Here is a 19,431-nt window from a genome sequence, read left to right as displayed (position 1 = left end):
TAGGTGTTTGGCTTTCCATGCAGTCCTTAGATTAATGGTGCTGATTTTCTGCTTTAGCTCTTTCACATGTGGTAACCCTTAATCATATGTTCAGGTAATTGCCCCTTTTTTCAGGGACTTAGGAGGCTTTGGTTCTTCTTTCTCTTCAGTTGGCTCATAGCCCAAACCATAACTCGTGATCTGCCCCTTCATCTCAAGAAAAGTCACCAGGACATCTATACTTTTTCCTAGGCCCATGCTAGAAAAAAAAACTTTATCCCTTTCTTCACAGTAGCCACTTTTGGATCCATCAAATTTTCATAGATCCCAATGACTTGAAAATCAGACACTAGTGGAACTAAACCATTTAGTTGTAATGCAACTAACTCCTCATCAAAATTGGTCCAAACATATAAAGGACCCTCATCATAGCTAGAATTATCACAAATGTCAACAACCATTATAGACTGAGGTTCGTTGGGCTTTTGGATTGGTTGGATAGGTTTACTGGGCTTTTGGATGGGTTGGATAAGTTCATTGGGCTTTTGGATGGGTTGGATAAAGTTAATAATTCTGTTAGGGTTATTTGGGGTGATGGAGATCATGTAGAGACCTGGTATAGGTGGAAATTTTGGCTAGGCATGGGGCTTTTGGGTTGATTTTTTGAGTCAATTATTTTGGCATCAATTAGGTCTTAGATATCATGTTTAAGTTGAAAGCATCAGTCGGTGTCATGACTGTGGGCTTGGTAGAACCAGCGACATTGGTTGATATCACAGCTAAGTGGGAGTGGATTTGGTAGTGGTCTGGGTGCTAAGAGCTGTAGGAGGTCTTGAGCTTTGAGACGCTCCAAAACTTCAGATAAGGGTTGGCTGAATTGGAAAAATCTCCTTGGGGTGTGAGACACAATTTGAACCTCAATAACTTTAATGCCACTTAATTGGCCTGCCTCGAGGCCTCTTTCTAAAGTTGACCACAATTTTCTCTTCTAGCTCAAACATCTTGGCGTTCAATATTTCATCAAGCACGGCCATAGTTTCTTCCATCTTAAGTAGTACAGATGAAATCCTTACTAGTCTCTTCCCTTCCCTAACCCAAGTGACCTGATTGGAAGTCTCTTTGGTGTGCTTTGAGGCTATGTTTGCTCAAAAAAATAGGATTTAAGAGTTAACCTAAGCATGCTACGTACATGAATGTAATGCATGAATGGACCATTTTTTTTTTCTTTTTTCTTTTTTTTTTCCTTTACTTTTACTAAACCAAAATCGAACCATACCAATAGAACCAAAACTGAACCCAAAACCAGACCATATAAATTGAACTAAAATCGGACCAAAGACTGAATCAAAACTGAAAAAAAAAAAAATCTCCAGAACTGAATCTTCGCCCCCTTATACCTTCAACTCTCACGTGCAGGGTAAGAAAAAAATTTTATCCTAGGCTATGGTACACTGGACACACCAACAGGGGGTGGTCAAGGACGATCCTTCCCTCAGAAACAAAGGATTTATATCCTTAAAGTTTAACCATAAGTAAGCATCCTCTTGCTTAACATGGGTTTTAAAATGGACTTGGGCCTATACACACACTGGGCCTATGCATAGGCCTAAGTTCATCTCAACTACCATTAGAACTTATGGTTTGAACAGTAAGGTTATAAATCTAGCACAACAAAAATCTACGGGGTACCTAGGGTTAAAATCTATGGCTCTTGGGCTTCATCGGGTAGGAAAAGGGTCACCCATACGAGAGCTTGTCCATTAAGCACAACGGCCGGAGCTGTGGCTCTTTTATATACTCGAAGGTACGGGCATGGGGTGCTAGCATTCACCAATTCGTCATAGCTCGAGTGAAACTATGGTCTCCTTGGCTAGTACTAACGGGGCTAAAAAGGGTAAGGGTGATCCGTGTGATAGTGTAGTGCAATGCAAAAAGTTTAACAGAGGAATAATATTAGACTAATAGAAACATGTTGGAGTAACTATCCATTTAGTCCCCAGTAGAGTCGCCAAACTGTGGGGAGGAGGGGCGTGAGGCGAAATATCATCCATTGGAATTATATAAAATGCACCAGGTAATGCCCAGGAAAGATGGTGGAGTCACAATGGTCTCACTTAAGTACCACCTCCTTAGACAGCATTTCCTAGACATGCACTTCATACAATCCTAATAGAATCAAACCACTGGTAAGTACCGTCTTCCCATAACACTACCACGGTACTAAGGATTTATGCCACGAAGGCATAGATAGACAGGAGTCGCCACCCGGATAATAACCGGGACATATTCAGTGTTTCTTTCGAGGGTCATAGATGGCAACTTACTCCTTGCAGAGTTTCCACAACCGTCATTATCATAGCCCAATGTCTAGGTTCGGGACAGTGGGTACGTAAGGGGAAGGTGTTAGGCACCCCTTACGCCTGGTCTAACCTTGTTAATTCGAGTGCCAGTCCTCTACTAATGTTTCTAGAAGTCTTGTTTATTATTCCTTTATTAAACTTTATCCTAAAAATGCAATTCTAATCCTACACACGCAAGTAATTCACAAAAGGGTTGTTGTTTACACACAATTTTCATGCACAAGTAATTCCTATCTATGGGGTTGCTAATTATTTAAATGATATTTACCAAATGACTAAAATTAATTTATTATTGAGAATTTAATTTACAAACAAATTCAATTTCAAATAACCCTACGTTTCTATTTAACCTAATTAATTAATTTTCACCAAGTTACCCTAAGGATAATTGAACTAAGTTAATTATGTGCATGTGTAATTTATTCTAATATCACATAAGTCCCAAACAATCACAACCTAATAAAGATTTCTAACATGCAAATTTATTTTACAATTACTAAGTATTAAATTAAATTTATTTTACATGCCAATGTTAGTTTAATTTACAAACAAGATTAATTTTAATTTACAAAGTATTTATTTAAATTAATTACATGCAAAAGTCAGTTAAATTAAAAATAAAGTTAATTTTAATTTACCAAATAAAAGTTCTATTATTACTACAATTTCATGCCAATGGTTATTCGAGAAGTTTAGAGTTACTTACCTGTTGGTAAATGCAGTTGCCATTGGGGCAAGCTACCCTTAAAAAAGGGTATTCTCTTCTAGTATGGTAGTGATATCCCTGGCTTACTCCCGTTTAGCTCTATATAAGCTCCACGCAAATGCCCTCTTTGGTACTTACCTTAGGGCTACTTACCAATTTTGTTTGTAATAAAAAATAAAGAAACTAAAGAAAATAAAAGAAATAAAGAAAATATTAATAACAATTTACATTGGATTCTAACTCTAGTCTCCTAAAGGGTTAAGATTCCTAATTAATTACAACTACCTAATGGTCTAAGTCTTCTAACATTATCCAAACACTTCATAACACTTCTTGAATGAAAAGAACACAGAAAAATAGATCAAATATCAATTAAAACCCAAGAAAATACAAGAACATGCATAAATATACAATTTTTAAATTTTGGCAGATTAACAGTAGCAAGAAATCCGATTTTTTAAAAATAGTTATACATGCCTAAAAATCATAAAAAAATTACAGAAGACAGCCTACATATCATACAATAACATAAAATTTATAAATCAAATAAAACCCTAGCCGAATGGTCTACATAAATCGTAACTCTTCTAAGTGACAGAATCGTACTATTCTTTTGTAAAATTCATAACTCATTAACCACAAAAGATATGAATGCAAAACCAATTGGAAAAGATTCATAAGATTCTGAAGTTAATTTTAGACACTAGATTTGCACAAAAATATTAAGGAACAAGGGAGATATGGGCTCCATAAGTCGGATATCCTGCAAATCAGATTTTACAGGAACCCTAACTTCAAACAGCCATAACTTACAAAATATTAAAGCTTTTTTAGTTATTCTTGAGCCTAAAATTAATTTAATTTCGTGTAGAATATGAATATAATTTTTACAAATTTTTTACAGATTCAAAAAATAAAGAAAAATAATAAAAATATGAGAGACAGAAACTAAATATGTGCAGAGTTGTGTATTCCCTCAAATTAAACATGATTACATGATCTATATGAATATATAAAATAAATTGAAGACAAAGAGCATAGAATTAAAATATTGTATAGCATAGATCTTGAAAAGAAAACAATAAAAACTGACCTTCCAGAAATCTTGTATGAAAATCTTCTTGAAGAAAAGAAAATAATCAGGAAGAACTCAAAGAGTCTTGAATATCTCTAAATTTCTTATAGCTCTGAATTTTCTCTTCCTCTTTCCTCCCATCCTCCCCTTCTTCTCTTCTCTAGTAGGGTATTTATAGGGTTTTGGGAGAGAGGTGTGATAGAGTTTGGAGTCTTAGGATGATAAAGTTTAGATGGCTTAAACAACTACAATTGCAGAATTCGAATAAGAGTGGGATATGGGTGAGGTGTTTCAACCAATAGGAAGACAGGAAAAAATGGAAGGCACCAATAGGGAATGAGGAAGAGGTGTAGTAGGATTTGGAGTCTTAGGGTGATAACGTTTAGATGACTTAAACAACTACGATTGTAGAATTCGAATAAGACTGGGATATGGGTGAGGTGTTTCAACCAATAGGAAGACAGGAAAAAATTGAAGGCACCAATATGGAGTGAGGAAGAGAGTGGGGCCAAGGAGGAGAGAGATATTTTGTTATTTTAATTTTTAGAAAATAATTAAGTGGGTCCCATTTAAAATTCCTAACTAGGCTTTCTTAGGCCCATAGAGCCCAATTAAACTTAATTAGATCCATTTAAGAACTACCCATATTAAATTTAAACAAAATAAAATTTTATTTAAATTTAATTAAATTAATTTTCCCAAAACTTTATTATTATTTTTATTTTTTCAAGATCATGCCACGGAATTAATAATTCAGCTCCATGCCTTCAATTATATCTTACAGTCATATAATTTTTCATCATCGGGTTTCCCACGGCCTCAATGCACATACTCATCACAAATTAAGGGTCTACAGGCACCTGGAACAGTGCTTAGTAATTTGGCCATAACTTGAGATCCAGAATCCCAAATTGAGTGATTCAAAAAGGAAAATAAAACTAAGACATAAAGAAATAACTTTCATTAAGATCACTATTTGCTGGTTTTTTAACCCCGTAAGTGCATGGGTCACTAACAAGTAATAAAGTAGTGAGTAAAGTATCGTTCCGTGAGGAATTTAATTAGCAAGTATCAAACTACACAGCAATTTTGACTGTCTAGGCTACCAAATAAAATGGGAGAGTAAATCTGATCTATTTTGAATGCTAAAGACTAGAAGGATAACGAATTTAAAATGAAACAATCTATTTAAAACAATTCCAGAATTAAAATTTCACACTTTAACCTTATTATGGATTCAATTTTTTCTTGGATTGAGGATCGTTGCTTTGATAGAAATTAATCCCAAGATATCCTAGGTCCTCTCTCAAGGCACCTAAGTTGTGTTTCAATTAGAGCTAAACCTTACTCTCATTGGTGATTAGTTCTAATAAAAACCCTTTAAGATCTATGATTAATTGTAGAACTCCACAAAGGTCATCAGCCTATCTCCAGGTTAGATTTCCTAGGTTCAAAATCCTGATTTTCTAATACTAATCTTCACTTTCAGTTCTTCAATTAGTATCTTAGATCATAGCTAAGTGGGTACCAACACATAGCATGCATTAAGAACATAAGAAATTGAATCAAAGAACAAAACTCAATTCCAATAAATAAAACTCAATATCTGTCCATAATAATGATTACAAGCGTTACTTTCCTGATTCCAGAATAAAGAAACTACTCACTCATAGTGAGTTCAACAAACATAACAAAAAATGAAATAAAAGAACATAAAAGCAGCCTAGAGAAATAGAACAAAAGAACCAAAGAGAATCGACAGCTTTGAACTTATGGAACTTCGGCTGAGGACTCCTCCTTAATGCTAATGCACTATTCTTCAAGACGGCTTGGAGAGAATGATGAGGATTTATGAAAATGAGTATATCAAGATTCAGATCCCCTTCTATGTTTTATGCTGCTTCTATTTATATTTAATGTCTAGGGTTAGATTTTTAGAGTCCCAAAAGTATTAGAAGTCTCTTCTCTCTATAAAAACTGGAGCTGGAACCTAATCAGGAAACTGGCTATTGGCTGGTACATGGCCCATGTGCCACTACACAGCCCAGGGCCATGTAACTTACTGGAGCTTGAAGGTTGCATCTTGTGTCGAGGCAGAAGTTTACATGGGCCTTGGCTAGATACAAAGGTCCAATTACACGGCTCGTGTACTATTGTTATTCCAAGAACTTTTTGAGCTTCGCCAGGCAAAATCTTACACGGGTTTTCGGAGGTTACACGGGTCGTGTTACACGGCCTGTGTACTGTGTTTCTTCTTTGACTTCTTTGGTTTTCTCCTAGCAGCAAGTTACATGGGTCTGTGGTATATTTACATGACCCGTGTACTATGTATCAGATTTAATTCTCTCTTCTTGAGTTTTTCCAAGCTTCCTTTTTTACTTCTATACTTTGGAACTTCCTCTAAATATATGAAAATATGCAGAAAACATAAAATTTAGTGCAAAGTGATGAAATTTACAAATGTTAATGATTTTGGTGGTTATGTATGAAATTACCTATCTAAGTGCTCTGAAGTGTTGTACAAATGTGCTTAAAAACATCTATATAATACAAGTGTATCAAATACCCCCAAACTCAGACTTTTGCTTATCCTCAAGTAAATCAAAACCTTTTTAAAACACATTTTAGGGGATAACTTAGAAACATAACCATAAATTCAATATCCAAATAATTGAACTCCTTCCATCCTTCATACTAATTACCCTCTTTCAAGGCATAAGGGTTTCAATAGCTGCCTGTTTAAAGCTTCACCCCCTTTCATGGTGTTTTAACTAATTATTCCTCTATGCAAGGCTATTAATAAGTCACAAATAACTTGTTTTATTAGGATAGACTTAAGAAACACTTACTCCCTTTAAATTTGCCTCTATTATGGATAATTGTGATGAAGTGACTCAATTCCAACTTTATAGGCACATCTCAATTCCCTTTCACTACTAATATAGCACACACTTTCAAAAGATCAAAAGGTCTTTTAGAGAGGTTGTAATGGGGTCAAGAGATGATGATTTGGTTACCATTGAAGGGTCTTAAGGAATGCAAATATGAGGATAACTTTTATGCACAAAGTTCTAAGTATACCAAGTTTACTCTGTTGATTTTGTACGGGGAAGAAGGGTTCTTCATAGTGCTAAGTGTACCATCATAATATCTGTTTTGGGACTCTCCCTTTTTTTTATGTCCCTTTTTATCCTCTCCCCCAAACTCTTTGCTTTTGTTGGGTTGGAAAGACAACATTTTCTTCGATTTTTATTGCACACTTGCATTCTTCTTAGTTTTCATACCTTCTCCCCATGTTTTCTTTTTCACTTAGATATACCTATCCTTCATACATTAGGCTATCTCAAAAGGGTACGGTGAGTGTTTAGGCTAGGGGCTAGGTAAATATTTATGGGTAAACAAGGAAAATTATACAAGTAAAAATATAAGCTCAAGTTGGCTGCAAGGGATATATATTTTAATTAGGGATGGCTAAGGCTTAGTGAGGCTATATCAAAGAATGCCTTAATCATCTCTTTGTCAAGCATATGCTAGGATTTTGCCTCGATAGGTCTGAGAGACATGTTCTAGAGCTAGTGAGGCATTTTTAAGTTTGTTTGTATTTTAAAAATTTTCTCCTAATTTTGTAAGTTCAATGTGACAGATTAATAGCTATGAAGGGGTTTAACTAGTCTAGCTCCACTAAGGTGATTAAGTTTTTCATAAATAACAAATTAAATCCCTTTTTGCCTATCTAGATACATTCATTCCTCAATACCATGGAGTCCAATTATTAGCTTATTAATATTTTTTGTTATAGTTCTAAGTTAAAAACATTTGAAATTCTCAAAATTTTGTAAGATTTTATGGGTTTTTGATACACAAGTATAATATGGATATAATTAAGCGATGTATTGAAATGTAATGATATGAAGTGCGTGAAATGCATATGTACTCCCAAACTCAAATCTGACATTGTCCTCAATGGCAACACAATACGCAAAATTAAGATATATCACAAAAACTATGAAAAAGCATATTATGTATTAAGAGTTGAATGGTTGGACAAAAAGCAAATAATAGAGACCTATAAGCACAGTTTAGGACTAAGGCATATAAGTTTTACATGAAAGAACCTATCCTATAGTCCTAACTCTAGAAAGTCTCTGATGGTGATGATGGTCCCTCTCCATTGAGCCTCTCTATTATCATATCAAGCTTATTGGGAACTTCTTAGAGGCTGTCTTCAAGTGCTTGCATCCTATTGTTTAAGGTGGTCTCTATGCGCTGAAGGTAGGCAAGGATATGGTCTGTCAGTGGTGGTGTGTATGGAGGCACTCGAGCTAGGGACTCATGGTGCAGTGACTCTTGGGCTTCCTCCTGTGCCTGTGAGGGTTCACCAAGGTTTTTCGTGTTTCTTCCCACCTAGGGATTACATTTTCTTTAGCATCTACCAGGAAGCAAACTTTCCCAACCTTCTTACATATCCCTATGGATATGCAGATGGTTTGGTCGATTCTAGTGATGCCAGCGATGGAGCGTAGCCTGTGATGCCCAGGGACGAAGCCGAAGTGGAGTGCTATGGCTATGATGAGGCCACCAAGCCTGTCGGCTGGTGAGATAGGCAGCATAGGTGGTTGCACAGGAAGAATCTGGTGCTGCTATGCTGCCCGGTGACCATACACCATAAAAAGAAGAGGGCATTCACCAAGCCCAAACTATCACCATAGCCCGTGATTGTGTGAGCGGCGAGCCTGTGCATATACCGAAGGGCTAGTTATACCTGATGATTTGGACTTACTGGAGTTGTAGACGTCAATGTTAGGGGCAATGGAGTGCTATAAGTCCACGCTGTTGTAGATCATCCTATTTTATGGGATCTCTTAGAACCCAGTGCTATCAAAGCTAAACACCGCGTTAAACTCGTCCATATTCATCACTCAATAGATGCCAAGCAGATGAAATTTGATCCTCCCCCTATCCTCTTTGTCCGTAGGCCATAGGGTGGCCTTAAAGCTCCCAAGGAACTCGAGCGTGGTGTTTTGATAGGCTAAGAATTGTAGTTGGGCAAATCTAGTCCACCCAATGCTATCGAGCAGCCCATCAATCTCCTCTTGCAAGCCGAGTTATTCCAGCAACCCAAAATCCATGTATCTTGTGGAGATAATTCTCCTATTGTTTAGCCGTGTGCACAAGTCTCGGTGGGTGGAGTCACGGAATGGCCAGACAATAAAGAACTCTGGTTGTGCTGGCTGTACGGGTTGAGGCTGAGGTATGGGTTGTGGTTGGGGTTGAGGTGGAGGAGGTGGTACTTGTCTTACTCTCGGGTGCTGGCGTGATGGCTGAGGAGGTGAGGGTGAGGAATTTCCTCTTTGCCTTGAGGAAGAGACCATTCTTCTTACTGGTCTCTTAGCAGGTGCCATTGGTGCTTTGGAGAAGAGGAAAAGCTAGGGTTTTATGAGGGGAGAGGAGATTTTAGAGGTTTTAAAGAGAAAGAGGTGTGGTGAGGAAGAGTCTTTGAGTGGGTGGGATTTTAAGGGTGAGAGGGGAATTTAAAGGGTCATTTTGACCCTTCATTTCGTGTATTTTCACACCCCAGGTATCGCGTCTGCGACATGATACACGGGACATGTATCACTACACGGGTGCCAATCCGAGTACCTGTGTAATTTTCTGTTTGCACGTCGCTTTGACATTTAAGTTACACGACCGTGTAAATTTATTTGGGGACCCGTGTAACTTCCTGTTTCCCTTAAACTCAAATTTTCCTCTCCATTTCTAAAGCATAGGGCATGTAACATTACACAGGGCCAACCCATGTAAGTTTCTGGAGCTTATGTAAGTGTAGTTTCAGAGTTCTAGGATGTTACACGGGATGTGTAAAACTTATACACGGCCCATGTAAATTTCTAGCTCTCTAGTTCTCTCTTTTATGTATTTGATTGATGCTAAAGTATTCTGTCTTATATGAGATGAATGCAAAGATTAGTAACATAGTTACTTCTCCGGTTTTTTGCAATATCCTTTTGTGTGGTTTTGACTTGACATTTCCACTCCTCCCTTGCCTTCAATTCCTTACTTTTGTAGAATTATGATTTGGGGTACCTTCAAAAATTAAAGAACATAAAATAAAATAATGAAAATCAAAAGAAAGGTTACAAAAGTGCTTAGGTTGCCTTCAAAAGAGCGCTTGTTTATAGTCATTAGCTGGACTGTTCTTCAGCTTCATTTTAGAGGTGGAGGGGTGCTGTAGGAGTGGGTAAATCGATCTTTAATTTTGTCCCTTGGGAAGTATGGCTCCAATCTCTGCCCATTAACCGTGAAGGCACCTGAGGTTTCGTTCCATACTTCTACAGCTCCATGCGGGAAAACTTGAGTTACCTTAAATGGTTCAGACCATCTTGACCTCAACATCCCTGGAAGAGTTTTAATCTCAAATTGAATAGTAGGACAAGGTCTCCTTCCTTGATCTCTTTCCTTGATATGCGTTTATCATGCCATCTTTTGGTCTTGTCCTTGAAGATCCTAGCATTCTCATACGCATCTTGCCTGATTTCTTCCAGCTCATTGAGCTGTAGAAATCGTTTTTCACCAGCTGCTTTTAGGTCAAAATTTAGGGTCTGGATTGCCCAATAGGCTTTGTGTTCAAGTTCTACAGAGAGGTAGCAAGATTTTCCATAAACCATGAGGAAGGGTGTTATTCCAATAAGAGTTTTATATACAGTGCGGTATACCCACAATGCATCATCTAACTTCATAGGCCAGTCCTTCCTTGAGCGATTGACTATTTTCTTAAGGATATGCTTCAGCTCCCTATTTGAAACTTCTACTTGATCACTAGTTTGAGGATGGTAAGGTGTTGCCACTTTGTGGGTCACTCCATATTTCTTCAATAATGTCTCAGATTGTTGATTGCAGAAGTGACTTCCTCCATCGCTGATTATTGCTTGTGGTGTGCCAAATCTTGTGAAGATGTTCTTTTTAAGGAATTTTATGATCACTCTGGCATCATTTATTGGTGTAGCTATTGCTTCTATCCATTTTGATACATAATCAACACCAACTAGGATATATTTGTTTCCAAAGGAAGTTGGGAATGGACCTATGAAGTCTATTCCCCACATGTCAAATAGTTCTATTTCAAGTATACCATGCATTGGCATTTCATTCCTTCTTGAGATATTCCCAATTCTTTGGCTTTAATCACAAGCCAGCACAAAGGATCTCACATTCTTAAATAAATGTGGCCAGTAAAACCCTATTTGTGAAATCTTGGCTACTATTTTTGTGGTGCCAAAATGTCCTCCATATAGTGATGAGTGTCAGTGCTGCAAAATGCTCTCTATTTCTTCCTCCAGTATGTATTTTCTTATCAGCCCATCATTGCATCTCTTATACACCACAGGTTCTTCACATGTGTAGAAGCGCACATCATGTAGGAATTTCTTCTTTGCTGATAGAACATATTTAGTGGCAATACCCTGCATACAAGATAATTAACAAAGTCCACATACCATGAAGCTTGGGAGAATGCTAATAATTGCTCATCAGGGAATGAGTCATCAATTGATAAATCCTCAATGTCCCCTATGTCTTTCTGTTTCAGCCTTGAGAGGTGGTCAGCTACTACGTTTTAGGATCCCTTTTTGTGCTTGATTTCAAGGTCAAATTCTTATAGGAGTAAGATCCATTGAATTAGCCTTGGCTTTGCTTCCTTCTTGTTCAAAAGGTACTAGATGGCAGTATGGTCTGTGTATACAATGACTTTTGATCTAAGAAGATAGGATCTGAATTTGTCAATTGCAAACACCACTGCTAGGAATTCCTTTTCCGTGGTAGCATAATAGATTTGTGCGTCGTTAACCGTTTTGCTAGCATACTAAATGGCATGGAGCTTTTTATCTTTCCTTTGTTCAAGCACTGCTCTAACTGCATAGTCACTTGCATCGCACATCACCTCAAATGGTAGCTCCCAATCAGGTGGTTGCATTATTGGTGCTAAAATTAAGGCTTCATTGATCCTGTTAAAGAAAATAAGGCAATTTTTATCAAAATCAAAGGGAACATCTTGACTTAACAAGTTAGTAAGTGGCCTAGCTATTTTGGAAAAGTCTTTAATGAATCTTCTGTAGAAGCCTACATGTCCCAAAAGGCTTCGCACTCCCTTGACCAATGTTAGTGTTGGCATCTTTTTAATAATTTCAATTTTTGCCTTATTAACTTCATTTCCTCTTTCTGATATCAAGTGCTCAAGAACTATACCTTTCCTTACCATGAAGTGACATTTTTCCCAATTAAGGACCAGGTTTGATTTTTCACACCTTTGCAACACTTTGGGTAAATTAGCTAGGCAATCATCAAAAGTTGTTCCATAGACAATAAAATTATTCATAAAAACTTCCATAATATTTTCAATGTAATAAAAAAAAATGTCCATCATGCATCTTTGAAAAGTAACAGGGGCATTACAAAGACCAAAAGGCATTCTTGTATATGCAAAGGTTCCATAAGGACATGTGAATGTGGTCTTTTTCTGGTCTTCTGGGTGAATAAGAATTTGAAAAAATCTTGAATACCCATCTAGATAACAAAAGTAGGAATGTTTTACGAGCCTTTCTAACATTTGGTTTATGAAAGAGAGAGGAAAATGGTATTTTCTAGTGGCACTATTCAATTTCCTATAATCTATGCACATGTGCCAACAAGTGACTACCCTAGTAGGGATTAGTTCATTGTTTGCATTTTGAATGACAGTTGTCCCACCCTTCTTAGAAACTAAATGTATTGAACTAACCCATTTACTATCAAAAATTGGGTATATAATACCTGAATCGTAGTTTTAGAATTTCCTTCTTAACTACTTCTTTCATATTTGGGTTAAGTCTCCTTTAATGTTCAATAGTGGGTTTGCTGTTTTCCTCCATAGGTATCCTATGCATGCAAATTGAAGGACTAATCCCTTTCAGGTCTTCTATTTTATACCCTATAGCCTTGCTATGGGTCCTAAGCACCTTTAATAATTTTTCCTCCTCTATTTTAGATAGGCTAGCATTGATAATAACAGGATATTTAGAATTTGAGTCCAAGAATGCATACCTTAGCGTGGAGGGGAGAATTTTCAATTCTACCTATTTGGTATCTTCCTTTGGCTTGCTTTTGGGCTATTCTTCCTTTAGCTCTTCCACCTTGAAAGCTTGAGCTAAGGGTAGGGGTGGATTAGCTGTTAAAGATTGTGCACACACTACAATTTCTATGTTCTCATTATCTATAGTGTGCTTGTGCACTATGCATGCTTTAAGAGGATCTTCATGATGTGATTTGTGAAATTTCTCTTCAACTAGCTTATCAATTATGTCAACTTTTAAGCATTCATCAGGTTCAAGTTTGTGCGTCATTGTTTTAAACAGGTTGAATTTCACTTCTTCATCTCCTACCTTGAGAGTTAACTACCCATTCTTAACATCTATGATAGCTCCGGCAGTTGCTAAGAAAGGTCTTCCCAGGATGATAGGAATTTGGACATCCTCTTCCATTTCCCAGACAACAAAATCAACTGGGATGAAGAATTTCCCCACCTTAATGGGGATGTTTTCTAGGATGCCCACCGGGTATTTGACAGATCGATCAGCCAATTGTAGTGAAATTGTTGTGGGTTTGAGCTCTCCTACATCCAACTTCTGAGATATTGATAGAGGCAACAGACTCACACTTGCACCTAAATCATAGAGTGCCTTATCTATGGTCATGTTGCCAATAAGACAAGGTATGGAGAAGCTCTTTGGATCCTTGAGCTTTGGTGGCAGCTTATTCTATAATATGGCACTGCATTCCTCTGTAAGAGCAATAGTCTCATAGTCTTCTAGTCTTCTCTTCTTTGAAATAATTTCTTTAAGGAACTTAGTGTAGGATGGCATATGAGAAAGTGCTTCTGTGAAGGGAATGTTAATGTAAAGTTTCTATAAAACTTCTAAAAATTTTCCAAACTGCTTATCTAATTTAGCCTTCTGGAATCTCTGGGGAAAAGGTAAAAGAGGTTGATATGGCTCTGGTATTTTCTTCTTTTTCTTTGCTTCCTCTTCCTATTCCTTTTTAGCTTCTTCTTCTTTCTCCTTTGTTTGATTTTCAGGTTCATCAGGGGTTTGTTCAGTTGATTTTTTCTCTAATGGTTGTTCTTCTAATATTCTGTCGCTCCTCAAGGTAATTGCCTTACAGTGCTCTTTGGGGTTTATTTCTGGTTGACTTGGCAATTTACCAGCAGCCTTGCTTAAAGAACTTGCCTGCTAAGCAATTTGATTTTCAAGCATCTTGTTGTGTGTGGCTAGTTGGTCTATTCTAGAAGTTAACTGCTTTATCATTTCATTCTGCTGTTGTTGGGCTACTAGAAAGCTCTCCATCATGGATTCCATAGTCAACTTTGATTCAGGCTATTGAGGTTGAGGAGGTAGCGGTGGTTGTGCAAGGTTTTATCCTCTATTCTAAAATCCTGGGGATACTGGTGGTCTGTACCCTTGCTGCTTGTTCATGGGCTGATTCTGTGAGTTGGACCATGAGAAGTTAGGGTGGTTTCTCTATCCAGGGTTGTAGGTGTTTGAGTATGGATTATTGAGCTATCTCTGGTTGAAGTTTCCTCCATTATTCACATAGTTCAGTTGTTCTATAGAGGGTTCATTGAATTATTGATGCATTATGATGTCATACACCCTCCTTCGCAGTTGTCATAGTGTTGGTTGTTCATTCCTATAGCATTGGCTTGCATTCTAAAGAGCCTTTTGGTGAGCTGGTCAAACTGAGCATTTATCATATTTATGGCATCCACTTCTAGGATCCCTGCTATTCTTCTTGTATTTTCCCTTTCATTTGATCACTCGTAGTTGTGATAAGTGGCCCTTTCCAGAAGTTCAAGTGCTTTTGCTACTGTTTTCTCCATTAGATCACCTTCTGTAGCTGAATCTACTGTACTCCTTGTAGAGGGTAATAGCCATTATAGAAATTTTGAACTAGGAACCAATCCTCTCTACTATAGTATGGACACTCCCTCTGTAGGTCTTTATACCTCTCCCATGCGTTATAGAGTGATTCACCTTCCTTTTGCCTAAAGGTATTGAGTTTAACCCTCAGCTTTGTAGTCTTTGCAGGTGGGAAATACCTTGCTAGAAAAGTTTGTGAGAGGTCTTCCCAAGTGGTGAATGTTCCAGCTGGTTGAAAAAGTAACCATTTCCTTGCTCTATCTTGAAGGGAGAACGGGAATGCTCTGAGTCTTATAGCTTGATTAGAGACTCCATTCATCTTGAATGTGTCACATAGAGCAAGAAAGCACTAGAGGTGGTAGTGTGGATCTTCTGCAGGTGAACCTCCAAATTGGGTCTGCTGAATCATTTGGAGCCATGCCGGTTTTAATTCAAAATTGTTGGCCTCCACTATGGGTCTTGCAACACTGGGTTAGAATTCTTATATAGATGGAGCTCCGTAGTCTCTCAAGAGTCTTGGCCTGCTGTTGTTGTCGGCCATGATTGGAGTTTCTTGATTTCCTTGATTTTGTTCTTGTCGTTTCCTTTCTCTTCTGATGGTTCTTAGAGTCCTATCTATTTCGGGATCTAAGTCCAAGACTTCTTCCTCCGGCTTTGTTCTGGTCATGCACCAAACCAAACACTTAAAAGAGAATAAAAGAATAAAAACAAATTAAGTAAAATTAAATAGTAAATGAAAATGCCTAAATCAGCTAAATTGCCTATCGCCTAATATCACTAAAATCAAATTCTCCAGTAATGATGCCAAAAACTTGTTTGCTGGTTTTTCAACCCCGCAAGTGCACGGATTGCTAAAAAGTAATAAAGTAGTGAGTAGAGTATCGTCCCACGAGGAATTTAATTAGCAAGTACCAAACTACACAACAATTTTGACTGTCTATGCTACTGAGTAAGATGGGAGAGTAAATATGACCTATTTTGAATGCTAAAGACTAGAAGGATAATGAATTTAAAATGAAACAATCTATTTAAAACAATTCCAGAATTAAGATTTCATACTTTAACCTTATTATGGATTCAATTTTGTCTAGCCATTCAATTGAGGATCGTTGCATCGATAGAAGTTAATCCTAAGATATCCTAGGTCCTTTCTCAAGGCACCTAAGGTGTGTTTCGATTAGAGCTAAACCCTACTCTCGTTGGTGATTAGATCTAATAAAAACCCTTTAAGATCTATGATTAATTGTAAAACTCCATAAAGGTCATCAGCCTCTCTCTAGGTCAGATTTTCTAGGTTCAAAATCCTGATTTTTTAATACCAATCTTCACCTTTCAGTTCTTCAATTAATATCTTAGATTATAGCTAAGTGAGTACCAGCACATAGCATGCATTAAGAACACAAGAAATTGAATCAAAGAACAAAACTCAATTCCAATAAATAAAACTCAATATATGTCCATAATAATGATTACAAGCGTTACTCTACTAATTCTAGAATAAAGAAACTACTCACTCACGGTGAGTTTAACAAACATAAAAAAAAATGAAATAAAAGAACATAAAAGTAGCCTAGAGAAATAAAAAAAAAAAATCAAAGAGAATCTGTAGCTTTGAACTTATGGAACTTTAGCTGAGGACTCCTACTTAATGCTAATGCACTATTCTTCAAGACGGCTTGGAGAGAATGATAAAGATGTATAAAAATGAGTATATGAAGATTCAGATCCCCTTCTATGTTTTCTACTGCTTCTATTTATATTCAATGTCTAGGGTTAGGTTCTTAGAGCCCCAAAAGCATTAGAAGTCTCTTCTCTCTGTAAAAATTGGAGCTGAAACCTAATCAGGAAACTAGCTGTCAGCTGGTACACTGCCCATGTGTCACTAAACGGCCCAGGGCCATGTAACTTACTGGAGCTTGAAGGTTGCATCTTGTGTTGGGGCAGAAATTTACACGGGCCTCGGCTAGATACACGGGTCGTGTACTGTTGTTATTCCAGGAACTCTTCTAGCTTTACTAGGCAAAATCTTACACGGGTCTCCAGAGGTTACACAGGTCGTGTTACACAATTCGTGTACTGTGTTTCTTCTTTGACTTCTTTGGTTTTCTCCTGGTAGCAAGTTATACGGGTCTATGATATATTTACATGACCTGTGTACTGTGTATCAGCAACAATTTTCTCTTCTTGAGTTCTTCCAAGCTTCCTTCTTTACTTCTATGCTTTGGAACTTTCTCTAAACATCTGAAAAAATGTAGAAAACATAGAATTTAGTGCAAAGTGATGAAATTTACAAATGTTAATGATTTTGGTGATTATGCATGAAATTACCTATCTAAGTGCTATGAAGTGCTGTATAAATGTGCTTAAAAATATCTATATAATACAAGTGTATCAATCACCTTTCCAAATTATGACTGGAATGAGGTTGAAATTGAGTTCTAAAATCAATGTTCAAATTTGCCCTGAACCCAGAAATCATTAAATTGCAAAGTAACTTAGGGATTCATTAGGCATTACTTTGATTAGTTATTGATGATAGTTGGGATGAGTATTGAGACACTTTAATTGTATGGTTTTAGTAGAAAAGGAGACCTTGAAGGATAAGGAAAAGTGAGCTAAGAAAAGAGGAGACTCATTAAAGGTTTGTGCACAACTAGCTTTTTCGTTTGTTTTTAAATTTGTAATTGATTTGAATGAGCTTTATATGAATGAGTTATAATTTTTCCTTGCATTTGAGAACTTTAAATTATGAAATGAATTTATGTTTATGGAAAGATGGATGTTGGCTATGAATTTCATTGTAGTAAGGGAGTGAGCCACATTTGAATCTCATTTGAAGTGTTTTGAGAAATTGTGTGTTGCCAATCCCATGTGGGTTTTATGATGAAGTGTATGTGATTGTTGAATTGCAAATGTGATTATTTGATTGGAAAATCTTTGAAATTATTTTTAAACCACAGTTAGCATGACAGTCCCTTTCGCATTCCCTTTTAGCAACGGCTAATTGGGATTTGACATTTGATTATATTACCTCCCTCATCAATAACGGTTAGTGAGGTTGAGTTCAGATGAGTACTCATTAGCTAGCTAGCCCTTCCCTCATTAATAACGGTTACTGAGGTTGATTTGCTTTATTGTGGTGTACAATACGACATTGATCATGAAATTTTGTGTCATGATCTAAACTGTGTGTTGTTGGCAACATTTTTGCCTTGTGATTTGTGAATTGTGATTTCTTAAATGAAATGTGATTTTAAATAAATGATTATTATTGATTTGGAATTATGGTAGTGTTTCTTTAGTCATGGAAATTGTGATTTGTTATGTTTTGATAAATTATGCTTTATAATATAATAAGTTTTAAATTTTTAGTTGTGCACTACTGAGTAAAATACTCAGCGACAGCTTCTTTATGTTGTCGCAGATAAGGAGAAAGGCAAAGCAGCAAAGTGAGCTACTTGTAGCTATGGTTGAAGCTGTGTTTGGATCATTTCGGGTATATTATTTATACCCTTTGTAAATTCATTTTGATATAAATTAGTCCATATGTATCTAAAAGACAATTGAGTAGTTGCACAAATGAAATTGTAATAATATTTTGTTATCTTTTGAGTTGTAAATTTATGTATGAACATCTATTTTGATTTGTATATGCGACATGTATATTTCCTTGGTGTTGGTTGAATGAAAAGAGATGATTTGAGTTTGATTGAGTTCAAATTGTGTATAATATATTTTTATAAATTGATTTTCAATAGGTTTGAAGGACTGTTTTTACATAGTTTTAGCCAGCACCATGCGGAATTTCTGTAAAATTTTAAAAATGCTAAATTAATTCTAAATAAATTTTATGGCATATATCTAACTCTAAAGACATTTTAATAAATCTTTATCATCATTTTTCACTTAAAAATGAAATGGAATTATTTTAAAATCCCTTTTAGTATATTTAATGGGTTATTAGTAGGCAAAGTTCGGTAATTTATTAGGGATACTATGGGATCATATTATACCTTACAGAGGGGTAAGGTGTGACAGATCATGTCATCGATGTAAACTTCCACTGTTCTTCCTTTCTGTTCCTTAAACATTTCATCCACGAGCCTTTGATACGTCGGTCCATCATTGCTCTATAGCAGTACACTCCTAAATCTGTTAGGAAAGTGATTTTCTCCTCATTTTTTGGATCCATCTTATTTGGTGGTATCCTAATATTGCATCTATTAGTGATACTACTGCATGCCTTGCTGTTGTGTCTACCAATTTATCAATGTTCAGAAGTGAGTAATGGTCCTTTGGACATGCTTTGTTGAGATCTGTGCAGTCGATGCACATTCGCTATTTTCTATTTGCCTCTTTTGCCAA

The 19,431-nt window shown here is 36.6% G+C and overlaps 1 protein-coding gene across 1 annotated transcript; it reads right to left on the bottom strand.

Annotated features, from left to right (window-relative positions):
- Positions 1-10,506: 10,506 nt before the first annotated feature.
- Positions 10,507-13,845, bottom strand: LOC131174595 (uncharacterized). The gene is made up of 4 exons (XM_058138351.1): positions 13,550-13,845; positions 11,980-12,120; positions 11,101-11,296; positions 10,507-10,986 (listed from the first exon to the last, which is right to left on the bottom strand). Exons 1-4 carry the CDS (start codon positions 13,843-13,845, stop codon positions 10,507-10,509), a joined length of 1,113 nt encoding a protein of 370 aa, XP_057994334.1.
- Between the last annotated feature and the right edge of the window lie 5,586 nt (positions 13,846-19,431).

The sequence above is a fragment of the Hevea brasiliensis genome, chromosome 16 (genome assembly GCF_030052815.1).
Source record: "Hevea brasiliensis isolate MT/VB/25A 57/8 chromosome 16, ASM3005281v1, whole genome shotgun sequence".
In the NCBI taxonomy this organism is placed as follows: Eukaryota; Viridiplantae; Streptophyta; class Magnoliopsida; order Malpighiales; family Euphorbiaceae; genus Hevea; species Hevea brasiliensis.
This window is presented reverse-complemented; position numbering and strand designations above follow the sequence as displayed.

Bases quoted from the DNA above. Each gene is read 5' to 3' on its own strand.
- LOC131174595 (XM_058138351.1), bottom strand. From the start codon at position 13,845: ATGACCATAGATAAGGCACTCTATGATTTAGGTGCAAGTGTGAGTCTG. The intron at 12,121-13,549 runs GTAGTTAACTCT...TTTCTTTAACAG, and splicing joins ATCATAGATGTTAAGAATGG to GATCAATGAAGCCTTAATTT. The intron at 11,297-11,979 runs GTATGCTAGCAA...TTGTGATTAAAG, and splicing joins AAAAAGCTCCATGCCATTTA to CCAAAGAATTGGGAATATCT.